This window comes from Hyla sarda, chromosome 1, assembly GCF_029499605.1.
Source record: "Hyla sarda isolate aHylSar1 chromosome 1, aHylSar1.hap1, whole genome shotgun sequence".
In the NCBI taxonomy this organism is placed as follows: Eukaryota; Metazoa; Chordata; class Amphibia; order Anura; family Hylidae; genus Hyla; species Hyla sarda.
Window position 1 is genome coordinate 539,463,965 of NC_079189.1, and position 27,058 is coordinate 539,491,022.

The following is a 27,058-nucleotide window of genomic DNA, read 5'->3' on the forward strand; positions in this document are numbered from 1 at the left end:
AATCCTTGCACCAGCCCTGCTTACATAAGTTGGGAGCACAATCTATACCCCCTATCTAATACATATTTCCTAGAGACAATTTCTAAGGGAGCTAAATGAGCAATCATTGTTGGAACCTGGGAATGTAGAGACGGAGAACATACCGAGGGCCTAAGCTTAGCCGTCACAGCAAAAGAAAGATGAAACAGTGGATCCCACTTCTATCTGTAGTGGTGATCACATGGCATCAGTGATATCCAAGTAAAAGTAGACCCCAGCCCCACTTCTCTGCAAGAAAATAAATAGAAAGCTAAGGTTAGAGATGAGCAAACTTACAGTAATTTGACTTGTCACAAACTTCTCGGCTCGGCAGTTGATGACTTATCCTGCATAAATTAGTTCAGCTTCCAGGTGCTCCGGTGGGCTGGAAAAGGTGGATACAGTCCTAGGAGAGAGTCTCCAGCCCACTGGAGCACCTGAAAGCTGAACTCATTTATGCAGGATAAAGTCAGCAACTGCCGAGCTGAGAAGTTCGTGACGAATCAAATTACTGTAAGTACGCTCATCTCTAGAAAGCTTCATAGAGCTTAATTTGTCATCAAAATAAACATGACATTCCAGTAGAACAATATTACCTACAAGTGTCTTAGGCTGCATGCCGCCCTGTGCAAAAGTCCCGTCTGTGTCTTCATGGAGCTGGTGCCTTGTTCTGGAGATTGCCGGGAATTTGACTGCTGGGATCTTCCGTGATCAGATACTTATGTCCTATCCTGTAAGTAGGGGATACGTTTTTTCTTTTGGTCTGGATCAGTGGCATTGCTAGGGGGGGGGGGGGTGCAGACTGCATCGGGTGACAGCCGCAAATGGGGTCATACCAACAAGTGGGAAGTAACCCAAGCGGGGCTCTGTGTATCGAGGACAAGCGGGGCTCTGTGCACCGAGGACAAGCGGGGCTCTGTGCACCGAGGACAAGCGGGGCTCTGTGCACCGAGGACAAGCGGGGCTCTGTGCACCGAGGACAAGCGGGGCTCTGTGCACCGAGGACAAGCGGGGCTCTGTGCACCGAGGACAAGCGGGGCTCTGTACACTGAGGACAAGCAGGGCTCTGTGCACCGAGGACAAGCAGGGCTCTGTACACCGAGGACAAGCGGGGCTCTGTACACCGAGGACAAGCAGGGCTCTGTGCACGGAGGACAAGCGGGGCTCTGTGCACCGAGGACAAGCGGGGCTCTGTGCACCGAGGACAAGCGGGGCTCTGTACACTGAGGACAAGCGGGGCTCTGTGCACCGAGGACAAGCAGAACTCTGTACACTGAGGACAAGCAGGGCTCTGTACACTGAGAAGCAGGGATCTGTACACTGAGGACAAGCGGGGCTCTGTGCAGTGAGGCTATGGACACGCTACCAGTACACACATCAGGATGGTTGACAAGCCAGGAGCCTGCAAAGAGCCCTGCTTGTCCTGCCCTCACTTTCTGTATTTTGACTCCTCACAGAGACACACAGGTAATAGCTGCAGGGACAAAAATATACATATTTTTATATTACAAGTATATATATATATATATATATATATATATATATACACACACACACACACACATACACACATATACATATGGTTTCTACATTATATAAAAAGGTTTTTGCTAATGACAGGCACACTTTCATAAATCTGGCGTATTTGAAGAATTTCTGCGTATGTTTGCACTGTCTAATAGTTAGACAGTATTAGTAAACCTGGGCCAGGGTGTTTTACAACAAGCTGCATTTACTGGTCTATGGACATAACATACTGTCTAAAATACGGGACAGCTAAGCGAACGTTCACATTAAAGTCCATGGATAGTAAAATCAGCGGCAGGAAATCTGTAGCAAAATACGCTGGTGTGAACGTACTCTAACATTAAAACCACCCAAGTTAAAACAGTTACATTTTGAGGTGGTGGTTGTATTCCCAGTTTCATTGAAGCAGCATTTTCCGTAGTATAAAGTTTATTACACAAAGACATAGGGGGAGATTTATCAAAACCTGTAGAGAGGCAAAGTTGCCCAGTTTCCCATAGCAACCAATCAGATCGCTTCTTTAATTTTTCACACTTGTTAAGAATGAAAGAAGCGATCTGATTGGTTGCTATAGGCAACTTTGCCTCTCCACAGGTTTTGATAAATCTCCCCCATACAGTTTTATTTCTATCAAGCACTTCACAAGATTTCTTGTGTTCTTCATCCTATGTAAGGGCAAGAATGGGACTGGATTCTTAGGTTATATACAGTAGCAGCTCATTAACAGGTCTATGGCAGTGGTCTCCAAGCTTCGGACCTTCAGCTGTTTCAAAACTACAACTTCCAGCATGCCCGGACAGCCAACGGCTGAAGGCCCGAAGCGTGGAGACCACTTCTCTATGGAATTGCACAGTTTAGCTCAAAGAGTGATTGGACCTTCTGCCCACATGGCTAAAGGTAAACCAATGTTTTAGGATAACTTCCATATAGTAAAGCCTGTACTCAAATAAAACAATAGCAAAGCAGTAAGTCTGCCTGAAAAGCTATGTTGGCATTTGCAGGTATAAACATATAGTACGTGTCCCATACGATCCATTTATATTGATCTTAAAGGGGTTATCCAGGAAAAAAATGTTGAAATATATATCAACTGGCTCCAGAAACTTAAACAGATTTGTAAATAACTTCTATTAAAAAATCTTAATCCTTTCAGTACTTATGAGCTGCTGAAGTTGAGTTGTTCTTTTCTGTCTAAGTGCTCTCTGATGACACCTGTCTCGGGAACTGTCCAGAGTAGAAGCAAATCCTCATAGCAAAGCTCTTCTGCTCTGTGCAGTTCCCGAGACAAGCAGAGATGTCAGCAGAGAGCACTGTTGCCAGACAGAAAACAATCTCCCGCCAGAGCTCAGTAAGAAGAGAACACTTGATGTGCGTTCTCCCTATGACTGAATTCTATGAAATTAAATGTTCTTTTTCCAAAAATGTATAACAACATTTAGTATTTATTTTGGGGTTTCTTCAACATTAATATAGTTGAAGTTCATTCCTCTTTGACTATAGTGTGTTCCTCAGCAACCGCTGTCTGTGCAGGGAATGGCCCTGATTAGGAGGACATTTCCTTTGTAAAGTTCTCCTGCTTTGAATATTTCATGACCCAGACAGATGTCTCAGGAAAGACATCTGCAGCATTATTACACAGGATAGGGGATAAGAGTGTGATCGCGGGGTAACCTAGACGGGGCGCCCGCATTAGTGCTCAGTGAGAGCACTAATGTGCATAGCGTAGACCTGGAGAGGTTGACGGTACACCCCCTCCCCATACAGTTCTATGGGAGAGGCAGGGAGGCAGAAACGCTGCCCCCCCCCCCCACCTCTCCCATAGAACTACATGGATGAGGCGTGTCTGCTGCAACCTTATGCTGCGACCGGCATGCCTCCTGCACGGGAAAGCCACGGCAGAGCCATGGCCACGTGCAGGAGATCGCGGGGGTCCCAGCGTTCAGACACTCCGTGATCAAACACTTATCCCCTATGCTGTGGATAGGGGATAAGTTGTTTTCGGCCGCAGATGGCCTTTAACTATAGTACAAAATGTGTTTTTGCTTGAAGGCTTACGCTTTTTAAGTGTAAGTCCATCAGCAGCCCCTAGGGGAGTGATCAGTCAAGTAAGACGTGTTGGCAAACTTTGTAACACAAACTGAGTATTTATAGGGTAATTTCATAGAGGGGTCAAAATGTGCATGGACTGGGCGATAAAGGAGTCAACACTGACTTTGCATTGTTTCAAATTTCTACACAGTCTAAATTAGGGATTGACCGATATCAATTTTTTAGGGCCAATACCGATAATCTGTGGCCTTTCAGGCTGATAGCCGATAATTTATACCGATATTCCGGTATAAGTTATCGGCTATTTCTACAGTCACTCGTCGCACAGCGTAACGCACGACGCCGCAGGAGCCAGAAGTAGCGCAGAACCCGGGAACAGGTAGTTATAAAACCGGGGATGGGGGAGGCAATGGGGCAGCGGCGGTGGCGGTCTCGGTTGGGGGGGGCGGTGGGGGTTTTAGGGGTGGTGCGGTGTGGTGGGAAGGGGCGGTGGGGGGCACGGTGCGGAGCGCAGGGGGGCAGGACATTATTGGATTATCGGCATGTTAATTGCTGATACCGTCCAAAATCGTGAATATCGGCCGATAATATCAGTAGAGATGAGCGAACTTACAGTAAATTTGATTCGTCACGAACTTCTCGGCTCGGCAGTTGATGACTTTTCCTGCGTAAATTAGTTCAGCCTTCAGGTGCTCCGGTGGGCTGGAAAAGGTGGATACATTCCTAGGAAAGAGTCTCCTAGGACTGTATCCACCTTTTCCAGACCACCGGAGCACCGGAAAGCTGAACTAATTTATGCAGGAAAAGTCATCAACTGCCGAGCCGAGAAGTTCGTGACAAATCGAATTTACTGTAAGTTCGCTCATCTCTAAATATCAGTCAAACCGATAATCGGACGATCCCTAGTCTAAATACTAATTAACAAGTAAAAAATTTACATTAGATATGAAAAATTAAATATTAGAAAACAAAAAGGGTGGTCAAGCAAAAGTATATCTAAAAATCATACATTATAGGACGTCTCATGTCCAGAATTTCCCAAAAACGTATACCCTATCCGCAGGATAGGGATACGTTTTAGATTGTGGGGGTCTGAGTGCTGTGGCACCCTGCGATGGTCTTAGATTTAGATTGCGGGGGGGTCCGAGCGCTGTGGCCCCCCCTGTGATTTTCTGTATGGAGCCCCGGCTCTCTTACAGAGCGGCACGTCACGACCCCCGCCCGAAGTGGGGGGTGCCACCCCCCCCCCCATTAAGCTCTATGGAAGAGCCGAAGACTGTCAAATGGCTCTACCATAGAGATCAATGGAGGAGACTGGGCTCCATACAGAAAATCGCGGGGGGCCACAGCGCTAGGACCCCCCGCAATCTAAAACTTATCCCCTAACCTGCGGATAGGGGATAAGCTTTTTAAATGTACGGATATGAGACATGTCCTTTAGGCAAGTATACATTTTCAGATTATAATAAAAAAAAAAAAAAAGAAAAAGAAAAAAACAGCTAACAACATTTTAAAGAGTAAACGTAACAATTAAAAGGAGCATGCCAGGTTAACCCTTTAATTTAACAGTGTGTAGAGGGAATACATGCTAGATTCTTATGGAGCTCCATTTTGCCATAGGTAGGAGATTTATTTACTCCACCTCTGTCCTTGCTTACCAAAGCGGCCTAAAAATGCATTGCGACCATAAAAATCTACTATATTGCGACTACCGCACATGATAAATATCTAACCAATGTAATAAAAAAAAAAAAAAGACTTACATCGGTCAATGAAGAAATATTGCTTACCCGATACGCTGCGCAGAAAAGTCGCAGGAAATATGCATAAAGTCGCATATGCGACTTAAAAATAATATAGGTACATGGAAAAAACACACTACGGAGCTTGATAAATCCCTGTCTATATGTTTTAATGTGATTGAAAAACGGCCACTAGGTGGCTCTGTTCAAACGCTCCATTGACTGTACAGTTGTAAAACACTTTGTTTTGCTGTTTTATTCTGCACTGCAAAATGAGAGAGCTGGTGCTGCAGACAGCATATGCTCCATTTATTTCTGTGGGAGCACCGGGGATGCCCGAACACCAGCAGGAGATTGCGGGGGTCTAAGCCGATCAGACACTTCTATCCCCTACTTGTGGATAAGGGATAACTTGTTTTTCACAGGGCCACCGCTTTAATTTTAATAATTGTCAGGTAAAGGGCCGAATTATACAGTCGAGGGGGGATGTAGGTATATAAACCTCATCATGTACAACATCCACACCCCCTGACTGTATAATGCCATCCATCACTTCCATAATTAAAATTAAGTCCACGCCCCTCTGACTTATTCCTGAAATGTCAGACAAACTATAAACCCTCATAGCTCAGGAATGGAAAAGGTGCTCTTTAAGTATATTTCTGTAAATTACTTTAATCTGGCAAAAATGGGACCTGATTATCAAATTTAAAAAGTATATACAGTAAAACTCATGTGTGGGTAGAGAACCTTTCAGAAGCAAGCCCCAAATAAAAATGGTACCCCTGATCAGAAATAGTGAAAACATGGTATTTTTATTGATCGGTGCTGGATTGTTGTATTTACTGAACTGCTTCTTGCTGGATTAATGTACAGTACTTGGCATGAGCTGTCCTGCAGTTTTTTCAGTAGTAATCACTCTGTTATTTTTTTAAAGGAAGAATAAAATTTACAAAAAGGCACTTTTCATAATATAATAAAATGTTTACCCATGACACTAAACGTATAAAGACAAAAATAAAAGTATATATACAGTGCTATGTTATTTTTCAGTCATCCAGTGTATTGAGGAAATTCAAGTATGTACACAATTTTAAAAAAAATATATATATATTACTGTCAAGTAAGTTTTGAAATGTTCCCCGAGAATGAAAGGTAAAATATTAGGATTTTCAGTAGTTCTATTAAGAATCCATAGCAAAAAGTCTTGAAATGTATGCTGCATATCAAAATGCAAGTTCTTGTTAACAAGTGACCTATAGTGATAAAATACTGATAAGTGGTCATCAGATCTTGTGTCTCGCAGCCAGGCTAGTACAGTAGCACTAGTATAAATTGTAAACCATCACCTAGATCCAAGGTGGGATCAGAGTTCACTTACATGCGAAAGCTCCGTGTCCTCTGAAATGACTGGAAAGGTCGTTTTAATGTAAAAAATGACAGCTGAGACTTTAGGCTTGTCTTCTCTGGAAATACTGCGGCTTCGCTCTCAGGCGTGGGAAGACGTTCCTTGTAGACTTGAGGGTGGGCTCTCTGGAACTGAACAAAAAAAAAAATATATATATATATATAAATTAGCAGTACCGACCGTGCAGGTGACACTGATGACAATGGTACTTACCTTGTCCCGTTCCGTGCGGGGGATCTCCGGCAATCTTCTCTGTTAACTCCAGCTCCGTGCACCCGGCTTGGGGCATGGGTAGAGCATGGCGACGTCACCGCTGCTGTTCCAGGGACCCAGAAGAGAGCAGCAGCGGTTACGTCACTAAGTTCCACCCATGACCCAAGCAGCTGCTGTTCTCTGCTGGGTTCGGGTCCTAGGAACAGCAGTGGTGACGTAACTAAGCTCCTTCCGTGCCCCAAGCCGGGTGCCTGGAACTGGAGCTAACTGAGGAGATTACCGGAGATCCCCTGAATGGGACAAGGTAAGTACCGTTGTCCTCAGTGTCACCTGCACTACCTGTCGGTACCAACAGGTTAGAGCAGGTGACACTGGTGACAGATTCCCTTTAAAGGGCTTTCCCAATATGCAAAGTAACCCCTTAGTCACATGATAACTAGCTGATTCATGGGGGTCTGACCTCTGGGACCTTATGATCCCAAGAACGGACAGATGACCCCCCAAATGGATGGAGTGGCAGCTGAACATCATGGAATTGATTATCCTAAATGACAATTCGGTCAAGACATTGAAACTCAATAGTAAAATCACACACTATCCCTATATATGTGTAGAATATATATATATATATATATATATATATATATATATATATATATATATATATATATATATATATATATAGATGTGTCATGGACATGAATAAGAATATATTAACCTGTTTCAGCTTCTTTTTCTTTTCCTTGGAGGACAATGTCTTGTTATTTATAATTTCTTCTAGTACCACCTTCACCGGATCTTGGGGTTTGCTCAGCTTCTGATATTCATACCCCTGTGTTGTCCCCTGTGGCTGGATGAAGGCTGGGTGAAGTGTACTGTCAATGTTAGCTCCTGGGTACTTTATCTGAAACCACGTAGAGGAATGGTCAAAAGTCATAGACAAATATGGGGAAGCTGGCTGGTACTATGTGGTAAGGAATCATTCTGAATACCTGGACTCTTCTTTGGTGTGCCACATAATCTTCTACAGAGTTTTTATACGATGTTGGAACAGTTAAAATATCCTGGCAATTATCCATCATGAAGGTTACAAGATTAGTGGATAAAAGTTCACCCAGGTCCACCTCCTCTTTAGAACGAAGGACGCAACGAGAAAAGGTCTGCACCATCTGACAACAATGAAATCGAGAAAAAAAGGGTTATAGATATATACTTTGCAGGTGACAAATACGGAATGATCTAAAAAATTAAAAAATTTCCGCCAAAATGACCTTCTAACATAGATACATGTGGGAAGTCTCTGAAGTGAAGCCTCAGACCCCTGTTATGAAAAAAGGATAAACCTGAGAAATCTTTTATTCTGAAAACCATTCGTGGCTGCCAGCTTTACCAATGAATCTTCTCTCATCTGCATCAGAAGAGATCATGACTACCTGATTTACCCTTTATAACAAGCGACTCAAAACTACTTTAAAGGGGTTCTCTGCCCCTAAACATCTTATTCCCTATCCAAAGTATAGTGTGGGGTACGACTGCTGCGACTCCTCCCCGCGATCTCTGGGCAGGCACCACGGCATGCTGAACACAAAAGCTTGGAGCTTCCATGTTCGTGATCTCATGCCACGCCCCCTCCATTCATGCCTATGGGAGGGGGCTTGGCGGCTAGTACATAGCTGTCACACCTCCTGCCATAGACATGAATGGAGGGGGCATGATGTCTGTGGAGCGAAGCTTGCTCTGTGAACTGGATGACTGGGGTGCCACACCAGAGATTGAGGGGAGGTCCCAGTGGCCGGACCCCCGCGATCAGACATCTTATCCCTCATCCTTTGGATAGGGGACAAGATGTTTAGGGGCAAAGCACCCCTAAGTGTTATCCTTGGATGTTTTTTTTCATAATGCCTGGGGTGACGTCAGGGCACGGAGTGTCACACTGACAATCACTGCCTGTTAAAACAGCAGCTACTGGAACAGATGGGTGGAGCAAGAGTAAGTTGCTGCATCTATTTTAAAGTTGTACTCCGCCCACAGACATCTCATCCCCTATCCAAAGAATACGCTATGGCAGCGGAAACCCAGCATTCTAGACATATTGTTTAGAATGCCAGGGGCTGCACGGAGATCAAACAGCTTATCCCCTATCCTTTACATAAAGGATAAGATGTTTGTGGGCTGAGAACCCCTTTAACTGCTGTTAATGAGTACCCTCTATAAAAAAAATACTGATAAAGTTTTTGAAATTAGAGAAAAAAAATGTAATATCTATATATATTCCAAATGGATAGAACAAGCAGCAATGTACATGGATAAGTGAGAGTCCTGATCAACAGTCTCTCCAAAATGATAAAAAAAATGTAAAAAAAGTTTCTACCTTTTGAATGAGGTCTTTTACAAGCCTGACCATGAAAAAGACTTCATTCAGAAGGTTGAAACGTTGCATTTTCTGGTCACTTTTGGATGGGTAAATAAATCACACGTTTACATTGGAATGCTGGAGTGCCACTTTATTTGGCTTTTTGGGGGAGAGAATAAATTATATATATATATATATATACACACACACACACACACACACACACACACACATACATACGATAGATAGATAGTATGTATTGTATATCACACAAAACACATATTCTGGGATAAAAAGAATAAAGCTGAAACATGGGAATCTTTGGTTAGCAGATTCCGCCACCCCCTCGCAAAGGGGACACAGATACTGCTGGGCACAGCAGTCAAGGGGCTTCAATTATTCAGACTCAACATACCAGCGCTCGGTTCCCTGTAGCATCACAAAGCGGTGGCATCTCTCTGTTCAGGCTTATCCTCGCCATCATCCTCATTAGCAGCTGCAGTTTCCTGCGATTTTCCGGTGGCAGAAGCAGACAGCAAACTTGAAGAGCTTCAATGGCTACAAGTCTCTTTTGCAGAAGACCTGTGACAGCATAAATCACAATGAATGAGTGAGGGAGGGGGAGGTGTACGGTAGATACCAGAGGGAATATTGTCACTCAGGCTAACATATAATAAGACATAAACAATGTACAGATGTATAAAATATATCAGCTTTGTGTTGGATGTTGTTATATAGTTTGGACAAAACTAACTCAATAAAAAAGAAAAAAAAAAAAAAGAAAAAAAATGCAAAATACATAGCCTCTTATAGAAAGTTAAATGTCATATATATACCAGAGGGCAGAAATATGTATATTTATAAATCCCTGCAAGTTCAACATCTCTTTATAGCTCTTTGATCCAAATAATGTTGTGATACAAAACAGAACCTATAAGTAGAAATTATACTATACACAGTGCCCTTCATTAGTTAATATGGACAAGATTACAAAAAACATGGCTGCTTGCCACACATGTTCATAGGTTGTGCAAGAAAGCACCAGAGCTTTTGAATTAAAAGGGGGATGAAAACCTGCTTTATTAAGGTTTTTGACCCTGGAGTAAACTAGTGCAAAACAATGGAACTTTGGCAAAATCACATAAGTGTACCGTATATACTCGAGTATAAGCCGACCCGAATATAAGCCCCTAATTTCACCCCAAAAACCCAGGAAAAGTTATTGACTTGACTATAAGCCTAGGGCGGGAAATACATCATCCCCCCCCCCCCATGTCATCATCCCCCCTGTCATCATCCAGCTCCCCTCGGCTCATACTCGAGTGAACTTTCTGCCCATCAATCCCTTCTCTGTGGTCTTCAACCTGCAGACCTCCAGATGTTGCAAAACTACAACTCCCAGCATGCCCGGACATGGCATGATGGAAGTTGTAGTTTTGAAACATCTGAAGGTCCGCAGGTTGCAGACCACTGCGGCCTTGATCATCATCCAGACAGCCCTGTAGTTTTCTACTCACCTTCCCTCGGTGGGAAGGAAGGGTGCGCTGGTCCGGGCCATCTATGCTGCAGGGACAGTCCGGTGGGGAGGGTTAGTCGTTCCGGGCTGTCCATTATCACCGGGAGGCCCTCTTGTCCGCTCCGGGCCAGCCCCGGACTAGTGACGTTGCCTTCACGGCGACGCACAGGGACGTTCATGCGCAGGGACGTCTGCTGCGCACGGACGTCCCTGTGCGTCGTCGTCAAGGCAACGTCACTAGGCCGGGGCCGGCCTGGAGAAGAGGGCCTCCCAGTGAAAATGGACAGCCCGGAACGACTAACCCTCCCCACCGGACTGTCCCTGCAGCATAGATTGCCCGGACCAGCTCACCATTCCTTCCCACAGAGGGGAGGGGAGTAGAAAACTAAAGGGGGGTCTGGATGATGACCAAGGCCGCAGTAGTCTTCAACCTGCTGACCTCCAGATGTTTCAAAACTACCATGTCCGGGCATGCTGGGAGTTGTAGTTTTGCAACATCTGGAGGTCTGTAGGTTGAAGACCACAGAGAAGGGATTGACAGGCAGAGAGTTCACTCGAGTATGAGCCGAGGGGGGCTTTTTCAGCACAAAAAATCGTGCTGAAAAACTCGGCTTAAACTCGGCTTATTTCATTATTTAAAAAAAAGATCAGTAGAATAGGCAGAGAGAGAAGTGCTCGGCATTTATGTTAGTGAGATGGTCCCACAGACTTATATTAGGAGACTGCCAAAGTCACGTGACACAGAGCCTTAGCACACATGTCGCCCGGCTCATTCTACTGATCAATCACGAGTCTGATGACTCAGACAATGACATATCATTTTAACGACAGCATCGTGAAATTGGAGTCATATTCTCAGTAGTGCAGCCTCAGTCTCCCATGTCACCACAGAGGATTTATATAATGTACACTAAAGGGTCTATGATAATTACAAACTACATGTCAATCCCTGTACTGAAACAAGACGGGTCCTATAGAAAGACAATTCATGGCATGAGCTCAGAGAGTAAAGCTTGTCTTCTCAATGAGAACCATATTACTTCAAGAATAACAATGTACAGCAATGAAGCAACTCTGGGGGACGTTATTTCAGAAATATCCCATTCATTGGCTTACCAAGTATATTCACAAAAACATCAAACAGCGGAAATGTCAGAAGAGGATCCTGGAGAGAACTGAAATAATCGGAGATGGTCTTAAAGACATCTCTTTCAAAGCCCAAGTACATTGACTGCTTCACTTCAGAGCAATTTGGCCCTAAACAAAGAAAAAATGAATTTAATAAAGTATGAATAATAAAAAAAAATTATTATTAATAATAATGACACACACAGGCATGCTTTTCAACACCTTTTCACATAAAGGAATATTAAGAATGCCCATTATTAATTCATCCTACTAAAATGTTTTAACTGCTTAATTACTGAATGGTTTTATTGCACGCAGAACAACGCTAGAAATTGAAAATGAAATCAGGATTTCTGCTGCAGAAATTTCATCGTGTGCATGGTGCGGCAGAATCCCATTGCAATCATTGGGACTCTGCTGCAGCGGAAATTCTGAACATAATATTTCTGCGGATTTCCGCCGTGTAGACATGGCCAGAGAGCGCTTCTTATTATAAAAAAAATAAAATAGTCATAATTATATATATATATATATATATATATATATATATATATATATATATATATATATATATATATACACACACACACACAGTGGTCCCTCAAGTTACAATATTAATTGGTTCTGGGACGACCATTGTATGTAGAGACCATATCTCTATGGAAACCTGGTAATTGGTTCTCAAGCCCCAAAATGTCATCCAAAAATAGGAAAAAGTGAGGATTAAAGATAAATAAGTAGATAACTAATATAGATAAAGCAAGTCCTTACATATAAAAGAAAGAAAGATCTGCTGGGAGCTGTAAATCACTGTCTATGTCAGTGCTTCCCAACCAGGGTGCCGCCAGCTATTGCAAAACTACAACTCCCAGGATGCCTGGACAGCCGTTGGCTGTCCGGGCATGCTGGAAGTTGTAGTTTTGCAACAACTGGAGGCACCCAGGTTGGGAAACAATGGTCTATGTAGAGGACAGGAGCTTCTTCAGGGTCCTGTACAGTACACAGTGTCCCAAATGGAGCCGCCCTTACTTGGTGTCCAAAAGAGCAGCTAACCCTGGCACAGGTAAGGAGTATTACAGAACTTGTAGTTCCTCCCTGTACTGTAGGGGGCGCTACCAGACAGCCAGTCAGTGCATGTACTTCAGTAATACAGGTGATTTACCGGTAAAATGCCAATTCTGATTGGTCAGTTCCTCCAGTTGTGACAGGTTTCACAGATCTGGACTGTCTGGACATTGTATGTAGAGTCTGGTTTCAAGTTACGAGGGTCCAGAAAAGACCACTGTATGTTGAAACTATTGTATGTTGAGGCCATTGTAAGTTGAGGAATCACTGTATCTCAATGCATTCTAAAAAAGTATTTTTCTGACTTTTTATTTTTCGATCGATGTGGTCATATAGTCTTGTTTTTTGTGAGGCAAGTGTTTTCTTTTCCTTTTTATTGAAATTTTTTTTGTTTTTTGGGCCTACTAGCAGGCTTCCTAATGCTATTTGATAACTGCTTATAATATGCTTTGATTTCTCACCAACAAATGAATAGAAAGGATAAAAGCATTAATATATAGATAAGTAACAATTTGCAAAAGCTAAGTCATCTAACCCCATACATGTAATAACTGTACAAAAATGTGGTAAAAACTGTAAAAAAAAATATATACCCAAATATATACTTACAATTTGCTAGACATTTCATTGCTGACAGCAGCCAATGGGGAAGCTCCTCTGCAGAAATACGATAATACGGTCAGTTTCCATAAGATAACCAGCATACTGAATAGTATATTTACAGATCGCACATAGGCACGGCCATGATATATCTTTAGGTGCAAAACCAATAGGGATGAAACAGGATCTGTCCTTTATCGTCTCTGTTCCCTGGTATGAGGACTCTGATTTATAGTAATACAACCCAAATTGTATCTCAAAATGTTATTCTAATTATTCAAAGGGGTTGTCTTGAAATTTTAATTGACACCCACCCTACCAATCTGCTGAACAAAGGGAATGGTGCTGTGAGCACATCCATAATAAGTGTGGCTGTGCCTGGTAATGCAGCTCAGCTATGCACATTGCTGGACATGCTTTTCCTGCAGATCGGTAGGCTCCTGAGGGCTGAACAACCCCCCCCCCCCCACAAAAAAACATAGATTGATAATGTATCCTAGGCCATCAATTGAAAGTTCTGGACAAGCCCTTAAATCCGTTGTAAACATAGGGTGGAATGCAGCACTCACTTGATCTGTCATCCATCACCACAATCCCCTGTTTGTTGACATTGTACACATTGTGCATTATGTGCTTCCCATTTGTCTGCTTAGCGTCCATCACGTCATCCAGAGAATCAAGCCCGAAGATCTTCTGTAAACTGCAAAACAGGGACAGGTCAGTCTGAACCCATTAACAAGAACGGCGCAATGTGTTGGATCTATCAAGATTAATCTGATATCAAATAATAATAATACATCTAGGACAAATAAGCCAGCAGCTAAGCCCCTGCAGGGCCCTGACAAAACACCACAGTTAATCCTATAATAATAGGGAGACACATTATCCCTTGTGAGATCAGATCTCTGCGTCACTTCAAGGATCCATAGCCAAATTATTAGCAGGGTTTGCATTAGAAGTACAGCATTTACTTTAAAAAAAAAAAAAAAAAAATTATATATATATATATATATATATATATATATATATATATATATATCTTTTTATTTATTTTTATTTTTTTATTATTGGGCCAACATATTACACTCATTACTTTTTCATATTAAAAAGGTACATTATGGGCCTATGATGTCCCAAGGACCCCTGCAACTATGTATAACTTACAGACATTACATCTGAAACATGTATACTAGAGATAGTCTAAGAATTTTTATTTTATTTTATTTACCGTATTTTTCGCCGTATAAGACGCACTTTTTCTTCCCCAAAACTGGGGGGGGGGAAAGTTGGTGCGTCTTATAAGGCGCATACCTGCAGCCATCAACGTCCAGGACCCGCGGCTAATACAGGACACCACCGATCGCGGTGATGCCCTGTATTAACCCTTCAGACGCGGCGATCAAAGCTGACCGCCGCGTCTGAAGCGAAAATAACACTAACCCGGCGGCTCAGTCGGGCTGTTCGGGACCACCGCGGTGAAATCGCAGCGTTCCAAACAGCTTACAGGACACAGGGAGGGAACTTACCTGCCTCCTCGGTGTCTGCTCCGTGCCGGGATCCCCTGCATGGCCGGCGCTCTCCTTTGTCGTCATCATGTCGTCGCGCACGCCGTCCCGTCATCCAATAGGAGCGGCGTGATGACGGCGACGGAGAGCGTGGATCCCGGGGAAGAAGACGTCCGGAGCGTCAGGGACACCACGGGGACGCAGTGACAGCGATTTTTTTCTGCTCAGGCTGTTTGATAAATTTGCTGCATCTGTAGATACTGTTGTCAAAACTTTAAACCACATGTTAGTTGGCTTACTTTACCCCAGCTTTGTTTGACATTTCAGTCCATGCCCTTTTTTCTACCAAGCCACAAATGCATCCTGTTACACCACAGTCCCCCTTGTGGCACACGGCATCTATGCCAGTGTTATGGTGCATTTGCAATGGTTTATCCGCCCCAATATTTTTGGTGTGTACAGAGACTGTGTTCACCCCATTTCGTGGACATGCTCGATTCCTCATGCACCGTATCTATGAATATTTACTGTCAGGCTGCATTCACATGTAATATTGTGATCAGTATTTTTAGCCACAAGCAGGAATGGGTTTACACGACGCATAAAAAGCTGCAAGTCTTTCTATTATTAGTTTCTCTTCTATGTCAGTTTCACTTCTATGTTTGGCTAAAAAAAAAAAACTAAAAATTATATATGCCGTAAATTTTTCTAACCAAAATACTGACCAAACAATATACTACATATTTGCAAACATCTAGTGTCTATTAACCAAGTGGAGATCTATGCTGACCAAGGGAAATAATGTGTTTCATATAATTATCTTAATCATATGGAAGGTAAAAATTTGTCAATTTCGTCTTCTTCCAGATTTCTTCTTTCAGTGAATCAAAAAATTTGTCCGGACAAAGTCCTGCTAACACAAGAGATCTCAGGCAATGTTCATGACAAAGGTCTCTTTATGATGTCCACACCACATATACCTCAGACATAATCACCATGTACAAGTATACAGAGGAATGAATATATATAGTTTTTCTGACCTGCATGCCACATGCAAATCAACTTACCGTATTTTTCGCCCTATAGGACGCACCGGCGTATAAGACGCACCCAATTTATAGGTGCAAAATCTAAAAAAATAAAGATTCTGTACCCAATAGTGGTCTACAACCTGCGGACCTCCAGATGTTGCAAAACTACAACTCCCAGCATGCCCGGACAGCCGTTGGCTGTCCGGGCATGCTGGGAGTTGTAGTTTTGCAACATCTGGAGGTCCGCAGGTTGAAGACCACTGCGTAGGAGGTAGTACTCACATGTCCCCACCGCTCCGGACCCGTCACCGCTGCCCTGGATGTCGCTCCATCGCTGTCGCCGTGTCCCCGTCGCTCCGGAACGTCTCTGCTGCCGGCCGGGTATCCTCGCTCTCCGTCGCCGCCATCACATCGTTACGCACGCCGACATGATGACGAGGAAGGAGAGCGCCGACCATACAGGGGATCCCGAACAGCCGGGTTAGTGTCACTTTCCCTTCAGACGCGGCGGTCAGCTTTGATCGCCGCGTCTGAAGGGTTAATACAGGGCATCACCGCGATCGGTGAGGTCCTGTATTAGCCACGGGTCCCGGCCGTTGATGGTCGCAGGGACCGCCGCGATAGGGGTGTATTCGCCGTATAAGACGCACCAACTTTTCCCCCCCCAGTTTTGGGGAAGAAAAAGTCCGTCTTATATGGTGAAAAATACGGTAGCCTAATTTTTTTCTGCTCCCATTTTCCAGCTGTTTTTTGAAACTCAAAAATGGCTAAAAGAATCAAACCAAAATACTATTTGGTCCCTTTTTTTTGTAATTTTTGCTTTCAGACAATTTTTTGGTCTGATTCTTTTTTTTTTCCAACCATTTTTTATCGTGGGATGTGAACATAGCCAGTGTCTGTGAGCATTCAAACTTGTACTTGTAACAAAGATGTTAAAATTCAGCTACATTATAACCACCTGCTGAGGCTAAGTTTCTATTTGTTTTTTTTTGGGGGGGGGGGGGACGCCAAGAAAAACGCCAACGCGGACAGATGTTAGATGTAAATCGCAGAAAGCCTATTCCACTTGGTGTTTTTCACACTTTTTTGGCGTTTTTCAGCTCCTTGGCGGTTTTCCAAAATCGCAGCATGTTGAGCCACTGGCGATTTTTTAGTCAAAATCGTGGTGTTTTTCTCCCAAAGAAGTCTATGGGAGTGAAAAAATGCCAAGAAAAACGATATGTGGGTTTTAACTTTGGCATTTTTTGTAGGCGGTTTTTATTCTTTTTTGGACTTAGCGATCCAAAAAAGTGACGGCGTTACCTTTTTCAATAAAATTTCATTGGGTACCATTAAAAAAATAAAATAAAAAAAAGAGACAGTAATGAAGGAAAAAATTGTATCTAACGAAATGTATTTTTTTTATAAGAACATTTTTATTAATTTTTAAACCGGAATCAATTTATGTGGGCAGACGGGGACCTAAACATGCAGCCGGCAATAATAAAAATGTAGTGTGTGTGTGTGTGTTTTTCCCTTTTTTTCCTTTAATTTTTACATTTATTTTTGGTAGTACTACTACTCCCAGTATGGAGCACACTGTTCCATGATGGGTGTAGTAGTACCTGTACTAATAGACAGATCGCCCATTGCGATCCTTCTGTATAATGTATAGAGGCGGCCGCTCTTCTATGGTCCCCTGCACTGACGTATACATACACCTATTCATATTTCCCACAAAGAGCTGTGATTGACCAGATGGTACCAGCCAAATCACAGCTCTCTGTGGGAAATATGAATAGATGTATATATATATACACACGTCAGTGCAGGGGACCATAGAAGAGCGTCCGCCACATCTATACATTATACAGGAGGATCACAGCAGGTGTCAGGAGTGACGTCCACTGTGATCTTTCCTTAACTGCAGGTACTACTACTCCCAACATAGAGCACACACTGCTCCATGCTGGAAGCTGTAGTACATGCATTAATAGACAGATCACAGCAGGTGTCAGAGGTTACACTCTCTGCGATCTGACTATTAATGCAGGTACTACAGCACCCAGCATTGAGCAGAGTGTGCTTCATATTGGGAGTAGTAGTAGTAGTAGTACCTGCAGGTAAGAACAGATCACAGCGGGTATCACTACTGACATCCGCTGTGATCGTTCTGTCTATTGCAGAGATGGAGCGGCTTTCTCCTGTGCTCGCATCTCTGCACTATACTGCGGCTGGCCACTCACTCATTCATATTTGCCTCTGAGAGCGGTGATTGGCTGCAACCATCCGGACAATCACCACTCTGGGAAAATATGAATGAGTGTGTGGCCGGCGGAGTACAGAGCAGAGATGCGAGCGGTGTATACAGCCGCATCTCTACTATATTATGGACGATTGCATCGGGTGTCTGGACTGACACCCGGGGCGATATGTCTATTACTACAGGTACTACTACTCCCATCATGGAACAGTGTGTTCCATGCTGGCAGTAGAAGTACTACCTAAAAAGTGTAAAAAATAAATAGAGAAAAAAAGTAACACACACACACACACACTTTGTTAACAATGAATAAAAATTTGGTACTGCATCCTTTTTTTTTTTTTTTGGTACCCAACAAATTTTGGGTACCAAAAAAACCTGCCAGGGTGCAATTTCCACACAAATGAAAAAACGCCAGAAAAAAACGCCAGACGCACGATATTGCACTGGCATTTTTTCAAGCGTTTTTTGGCAATATTGCACAGCCATTACTGAACGCATGGCGAAGGGTTTCGGTTGAATGCATTGACCGGCATGTACAGCTGCAATAATCATTAACTTCCATTGGAATGTAGAATAGACAAAGTGACACCCCCAATATCTAAATGTTTCTATATTTTACATGTACTGTAGTTATATACAAAAGAAAATAGCACTAGAACAATGGTACAATATCACTAGAACAATGCTTTTACATGGCTGTCTTACCGTAGTAGCGTCCTAGACTTCCAGATATCCTCAATGTTTGCTGCCGTTAACTCTCTGCGATACACAAGCCGGCAGGCAGGCACTTCCCCGATGGCAATGCTGTGACGTTTATACCACATCTCAGAATTCTGGGGAAAATAAGGGATCCAGTTATAGGCAAAGCTCTTCTAGACTACAGTCCGCTCTATATACAGTGACCCCTCGACCTACGATGGCCCCGACATACGATCATTTCAACATACGATGGCCTCTCAGGGGCCATTGCATGTTGAAGGCAGCATCAACATATGATGCTTTCGTATGTCGGGGCCATCGCATAAACGGCTATCCGGCAGCGCTGACTGCTTCAGCTGCCGCCGGATAGCCGTTTATGGTGCCCCGTGTGGTCTGCTGACGATCACTTACCTGTCCTCGGGGCTCAGGTGTGTCCTCTTCAGGATCCCCTGCATGGCCGGCGCTCTCCATCGACGTCATCACGTTGCTGCGCACGGTGTCCCGTCAGCCAATAGGAGCGGCGTGCAAAGCGACGTGATGGCAGCGTCGGAGAGCGCGGATGCCGGGGAAGCAGAGGCCTTGCCGGAGCATCGGGGACACCTCGGGGACGCGGCAACAGCGATGGACGGTGACATCCCGGGCAGCGGTGATGGTCCAGAGCGGCGGGGACAGGCGAGTACAACTTCCTCTAACAGTGGTCTTCAACCTGCGGACCTCCAGATGTTGCAAAACTACAACACCCAGCATGCCCGGACAGCCAACGGCTGTCCGGGCATGCTGGGTGTTGTAGTTTTGCAACATCTGGAGGTCCGCAGGTTGTAGACCACTGTCCTATACTTTACATTGCACAGATCCCTCAACATGCGATGGTTTCAACAAACGATGGTCCATTGGGAACGGATTACCATGGTATGTTGAGGGACCACTGTACTGTGCACACAGTGGCCTGCACATCACACGGGGCTCTGTTGGATGCAGATAATACTATTTTGCACTGAAACTGGCAGCACACGTTGCAAAAAAAAAAAAATACCATCCCTCAGCTGTAGGTGGCATTACTGGCACCAGGGATGTTATAAGACAGTGATGTTCAGAGCCGTAAGACTCTCCTGGGCCAGGACCATAACAGCAGCTTGACCACAAGAAACAATGAAGAACTGCACTTTACAGCAGTATAATATATTATACAGATAGCCATAGACTCTGTAACACAACAAACTGGTGGGCTGGGCAGAGTAATCTCTAACTAGTCACAGGATTTTCTCTCAGAAAAAGTAGAAGTTTTAAAAACACGTTTTCATATACTTTATATTTCTTTCTTTCATGTTTTTATAGTTAAAAGCAGCAAAGTTCCAGTAATCGAGCCTTAAGCCTCGTTCCCACTGCATAAATTTCAAGCCGAATCCGGCGGAAAATTCAGCTCGGAAATTCCATTGCTCGGAAGTTTCTACCTGTTTTTTTGTCCTGCATTTTTTGGGTTGAAAAAAAAAAAAAAAAAACGACAGTGCAATATTGTGCGTCTGGCGTTTTTTCATTTGTGTGGAAATTTCACCCTGGCAGGTTTTTTTGGTACCCAAAATTTGTTGGGTACCAAAAAAAAAATAAAAATTTAGCTTTAGTGACCAGTGTCGGGCAGCTGATGCCAAGGCTAATAAAATCTTGGGGTGCATCAATAGGGGCATAGATGCCCACGACAAGGAAATAATTCTACCGCTGTACAAATCACTAGTCAGACCACACACAGAATACTGTGTTCAGTACTGGGCACCAGTGTACAAGAAAGATATAGTGAAGCTGGAGAGGGTTCAAAGACGGGCAACCAGGGTAATACGGGGAATGGGAGGACTACAGTACCCAGAAAGATTATCAGAATCAGGGTTATTTAGTTTAGAAAAAAGAAGGCTTAGGGGAGACCTAATAACTATGTATAAATATATCAGGGGACAGTACAGAGATCTCTCCCATCATCTATTTATACCCAGGACTGTATCTATAACAAGGGGGCATCTTCTACGTTTAGAGGAAAGAAGGTTTCTACACCAGCACAGATGGGGGTTCTTTACTGTAATAGCAGTGAGACTGTGGAATTCTCTGCCTGAGGAGGTGGTCATGGTGAACTCTGGATGCATTTTTGGAAAATAATAACATCGCTGGTTATGTATACTAGATTTATAGGGACAGAACATTGATCCAGGGATTTATTCTGAGGCCATATTTGGAGTCGGGAAGGAATTTTTACCTCTAGTATGAGTTTTTTTTTTTTTTTCCTCTGGATCAACTCAGTAGGGAATCATTAGGGATATAGGTTGAACTTGATGGACTCTGGTCTTTTTTCAACCTTATGAACTATGTTACTATGTATGGGGATAATAATATTTCCTCCTTGTATAGTGGCTTTGTTGGTAGTACCTCAAATCTGAGGAATATTTGTTAAAGGGGTACTCCGGTGAAATTTTATTTATTTTTTTAAATCAACTGGTGCCAGAAAGTTAAACAGATTTGTAAATTCCTTCTATTAAAAAATCTTAATCCTTCCTGTACTTATTAGCTGCTGAATACTACAGCGGAAATTCTTTTCTTTTTGAAACACAGAACGGTCTGCTGACATCACGAGCACAGTGCTCTCTGCTGACATCATGAGCACAGTGCTCTCTGCTGACATCTCTGTCCATTTTATGAAATGTCCACAACAACATATGTTTGCTATGGGGATTTCCTTTTACCCTGGACAGTTCCTGTGCTCATGATGTCAGCAGAGAGCTCTGTTTCAAACGGAAAATAATTTCCACTATGGTATTCAGCAGCTAATAAGTACAGGAAGAATTAAGATTTTTTAATAGAAGTAATTTACAAATCTGTTTAACTTTCTGGCACCAGTTGATTTAAAAAAAAAAAAAAAAAAAAAAAAAAAGTTTTTCACCGGAGTACCCTTTTAACTAAAATACAATTGAGACAAATTAAACAGATGACTAAAATACCACTAGAACTAAAATTGTTTTTCAGACAAAAAACTATGACTAAAACTAAAAATTAAATTGGACGCCAAAATTAAACCTGCTTTTAAAAAATTAGCAAATATTTCTAACATTCTGTTTTCAATTTGTGATTACGGGAAATGGAGTTCATTATGATGGGGAAAAACAATATAACAAAATGGGATAAAGGTAAAAGGGTCTGAATACATTATAAGTGTTCCGAAAACCTTAGTATACATAGAAGCCCTGCCTCCTAACTAGAGTTCCTGGACCCCAATCTTTTCAGCTCTGCTATATGATTAAAGTGCCCAATGCTCCAGCATTCTGCAGACACCTGAGGAGTAGGTAAGTCACAAAAGCATCTCGAAACTGGAGCAATTTGTCTTGTGCTTGAAGAGTGAAGAGTCACATACGTGGATCAAGAGGAATTGCATTTGATTAACACGTCCCCTTATTTCACTTGGGAATGAATACATTAGCATTACAGAGCACCAGCCATGAAGATATAAAGCAGCAGGTGGCATTTTAGGATGAAAATTATACAACGAAAGAAGAGTATTTTTTTTTCTTGGTTCAATGACCGCAGGAATGTGGTAAATGTTTGTCCCTGAAGGTGATATATTATACAGCAGGGGGGGAGGTAACTTGCTTGTAACAGGTCTATCTATCACATGCATATGGACATCCATTCTTATCATATTGTAATGCATCGCCTAAGATTTGCAAAGGGACCCTTTACAGAGTTCAGAGCATTAGGGTGTAGACGGCCAACATCACAAGTATTTACATACAGTTATCAGACATCTCAAAAAGGAAGAAAATGAGACAAACCATGACAACAGGTTTCACAGGAACATCAGTGCGTGAAGTCAAAGAGACTTCATCAGTCCAGCGGGGGAATGGGAGAGGGTCCACTTTATGAGGAGGTCTTTTTGGATATGGTTTAAGTGGTGACGTTGGTGGAAACCTATATTCAAAAGAGAGAAAAATGAAATAAATTATATATAATTCTTCAATGATGAACCAGAAGTGTTACAAGCAAGTGTAAGATATCCCATGTGACTTTCCAACTAATCCATGAACACATAAGGGGGGGGGGTTTATCAAGACATTTAGAAAGCTCTTTAAACGGCGTTGTCACACAAAATGTCCCACAATGGGTCCATGCGACTTTGTGTGCGACAATTGCTTTAGAAATGTTTCTATGACTTTTACCTATTTAGAGCACTTTGTGCAACGGTCACTGATTTACTAAGTGTGAATGTTGCAAAATGTTCGCACGATCACAGAAATAGATGGTTTCTCAGGTCAATTCAGCCGAGCCCTACATTTTCTGTGCCGCTTTTTGAGTCAGGGTTTATGCGACTTTTCACACAAAAGTCGCACGTCTGCACAAAATCTGCGACTTTTTTTTTAAGTTGCATCAGCGATATTTTAAGTCTATGCACTGTTTGATAAATTTGGTACACGTCCAACTATTACTGCAACTTTTGTGCTCTAAAATAGTAAAGAATTCACACAACTCTTTGTAAATGCCCCCCATAGTTACCACATAGATTACTAAAGTAGGAGTACATTTACAGATAGTAGAGGACACCAGGCAATAAGAAAAAAAAAATTATTATGATACTGGAGTTATGAAAACAAACGCTCTTAGAATGGTCTAACCAGCTCCCGAAGTCTACAGTAAGGTCATCAACCCTGAATTAAGAATTTAGCACTATATCTGATCTACCTCTCACTTTACTCCGGGTACTCTGCCCCTAGACATCTTATCCCCTATCCAAAAGAATAGGAGATAAGATGTCTGATCACGGGGGTCCCGCTGCTGGAACCCCTGCGATCTCTGTGCAGCACCCGGTGTTTGTTTAGAATGTTACACAACCCCCCCTGTAGACTTGCATTGAGGGAGCCTGATGTGACGTCACAAGGGGCGTGGCCGTGTTATCACGATCCCGCCACCCGCTCCGAGAGTTCGAAACAAAAGGTTCACTGGGTCAGTGAAGTAGCCCTTTAAGCGGTATTCTCATTACACATTTATAGCATATGCAGATGACCCACACTAATGTTGAATGCGAGGGTCCCCTAACTCCTGCCCCACCTGATGGGGTGGCCTCTATCTAATCAAAAAAGAGGTGGATGTGCATGTGTCTCTTTATTCACTTCTATACAGAAGCGGGAACCGCATTCAAGTAAAGGATTCATGCAGTGATGCGAACGTACACAATCTCCAGAGTTTGGCGTGGAGAGACGCAGCTCATGATGGGTGGTCGGGTTGCCAAGACAATCATACAATGCCTAGTGAGTTAGTTACATGCGTTCTATTAAAGGGGTATTCCGGGCAAAAAACAGCAGTCACGCCCCCTCCCATAGGCATGAATGGGGGGGGGGAGGGGTGTGGCATGATGTCACGTCCCCAGTCCCGGAAACCCGGAGGTTTTCGAAACTGGAGATTCAGCACCCGCATACAATGCTGGTGCTGCAGGGAGATCGCGGGGGTCTCAGCAGCAGGCCCCCCCACGATCAGACATCTTATCCCCTATCCTTTGGATAGGGGATAAATAGTTTTTGCCCGGAATACCCCTTTAAGGTATGTTCCCACTACGGAGTTCCCTGATCCATGCCTCCATTCCAGTGATATTCCTCTTTTTCTTTATATACTAATACACCAAGCTCCTGATTAGCATATCAAGAAAAAAAGGAAAAAAAAAAACAACAGAATATCGTCAGAACGGAGGCACGGATTAGGGAAGGGCAAGTATCATTTTCAAGCATGTACCAACAAGTTAGTGCGGGGTATACTGATGACAGGATTTCCTTTAATGCGTTTTTAGTATGAAATTTCAGTAGAAGGATAAACATAGGAGTATAATGCCAGGCGGAATTTCTGAGGAATGTCCAAAAGGATCCTGCCTTCATCTTCTGTAGTTTGAACAAACCCCTAATAAGAATATGCACGGAACTTGCTGGGCATCATACAGTTGCCTTGGCAACCTGACTGCCAGGGGTTAGTGGTGCCACTTGACACCGAAATGTGAAGAGGGCACGGGACAGCTTCACTTAACTGACACTTTAGGGGTTAACTCTTTATATTATGAAAACAACAATCAGCATTGTGAAACTAATCCCTTTATTGCTTTGTTTTTTTAGTTTCTCCACATTTTGTGAAAGTTTCATTTTTGCTTTGTATGCAAATTAAAAACAGAGGGTGCGAGCACCAGGATCCTAAAAAGTCAAAGACCAGGACATGGAGTTCATTTGCATTCACACAATTCACCTGTACAAGCTGCTATTATCCTCAAAGTCTTCTTTACCCCATCTTCCTTTCACATCCTCAATGACGTGGTTCTTCAGGAACTTCTTTAAGAGTTGGATTGTTTGACTGCGAGTTACTTCTGGCCCAAAGTTTTGATTGCACTGGAGCAGTTCATGTAACCAGTCTACAGCTTCGGAGGCTGTAAAACAGCGATCGTAGGTCTTAAAGTGCACGCGGTGCTTCTTCTGGGTCATCCCAGAGCGGAAAAGCTCTATAGTTTCATTCCACTAAAATAAAAGGCAAAAGAGGAGCAGAGTTAAATGGGCACTGTCAGAATCAAAACTTTTTCTATGGTGTACATTTTGGCAAAACATTAGAGAGTACCTGTCATCAATTATATATATATATATATATATATATATATATATATATATATATATAACTCCAAGCGAAAGAGCCAGCAAAGACCCCCTCTGTAAGTGCACGTGGTCAGCCAACTGGCAGGTCAGCAGTCCATAAATGTGCAATCTCCACCACAGCACAAATAATCAGAAGTCCAGGATCAAGTGGAAAGGCTTCCAAGTTTATTCACACCATAAATGTGATAGCGGTGCAACGTTTCGGCAAACTGCCTTTGTCAAGCATGCTTGACAAAGGCAGTTTGCTGAAACGTTGCACCGCTATCACATTTATGGTGTGAATAAACTTGGAAGCCTTTCCACTTGATCCTGGACCTCTGATTATTTGTGCTGTGGTGGAGATTGCACATATATATATATATATATATATATATATATATATATATATATATATATGTGTGTGTGTGTGTGTGTGTGTGTGTGTGTGTGTGTGTGTGTGTGTGTGTGTGTGTGTGTGTGTGTGTGTGTGTGTTATAGATCATTCCATATTAAACAACTTTCTAATAGGATTTTATAAAAAAAAAAAATAATAATAAATAAACAAATGCTTCCTTTTAGGTCTTTTTACATTTTGAAAATGTGGCCAATAGGGGGTCTCCCTAGGAGTCCCTGGCCGCAAGCTTTTGCATTGATTTCAGACTCACACCGGCTGGCAGAGAGTCCGAAATCGCAGACCGCTGACTGAGCACGTGATCGGCTCAGAGCAGCTCCCTGCCTGATAATTAGATAGGCTCTGTGCCGTGAGGACAAGCGGCGACCTGTGCCGTGAGGACAAGCGGCGACCTGTGCCGTGAGGACAAGCGGCGACCTGTGCCGTGAGGACAAGCGGCGACCTGTGCCGTGAGGACAAGCGGCGACCTGTGCCGTGAGGACAAGCGGCGACCTGTGCCGTGAGGACAAGCGGGGCTCTGCAAATGCAGACTCCCCCTCCTTCCCCCCTGCACTCCTCGGCACAACCACATCCTCCTGCCGGCAGCTCACACTATGTGAGCAAGAAGAAAGGAGAGATACACAGCTTTTTAAAGCTATAAAAAAAATGTTTAAGGGCAGGGGGTGTTAGGCGTAGTTAGGGAACATAGCCCGAGTTAGATTACAAAAGTTTATTTAGTAACAGGTACTCTATAACCCTCCTAATATACTTCATAAAAAAAATATGTATATCCTTTTTATAGAAATCCTGGCTTATAAAAAAACACCATTAGGAATCCCTATACCATCCAGAACATAATCCTGTCCGGCTGCAGCATCATCTGAAGCCCAGGTTCGGACAAAGTCCAGTAAGTGAGGGAGAGACTAGCACTCATCTGTA

The 27,058-nt window shown here is 43.1% G+C and overlaps 1 protein-coding gene across 1 annotated transcript in view; it reads right to left on the minus strand.

Annotated features, from left to right (window-relative positions):
• Positions 1 to 652: 652 nt before the first annotated feature.
• DEPDC1B (DEP domain containing 1B) overlaps positions 653 to 27,058 on the minus strand; it is a 38,158-nt gene continuing 11,752 nt past the window's right edge. Inside the window, exons 2-12 of the mRNA XM_056552454.1 lie at positions 25,352 to 25,617; positions 22,906 to 23,041; positions 19,106 to 19,233; positions 14,189 to 14,319; positions 13,629 to 13,676; positions 11,943 to 12,083; positions 9,726 to 9,892; positions 7,950 to 8,126; positions 7,676 to 7,861; positions 6,718 to 6,875; positions 653 to 749 (exon numbers count right to left, since the gene is read on the minus strand). Coding sequence (XP_056408429.1) covers positions 668 to 749; positions 6,718 to 6,875; positions 7,676 to 7,861; positions 7,950 to 8,126; positions 9,726 to 9,892; positions 11,943 to 12,083; positions 13,629 to 13,676; positions 14,189 to 14,319; positions 19,106 to 19,233; positions 22,906 to 23,041; positions 25,352 to 25,617 — 1,620 coding nt within the window. The 3' untranslated portion in view covers positions 653 to 667. The remainder of the gene's footprint in view (positions 750 to 6,717; positions 6,876 to 7,675; positions 7,862 to 7,949; positions 8,127 to 9,725; positions 9,893 to 11,942; positions 12,084 to 13,628; positions 13,677 to 14,188; positions 14,320 to 19,105; positions 19,234 to 22,905; positions 23,042 to 25,351; positions 25,618 to 27,058) is intronic.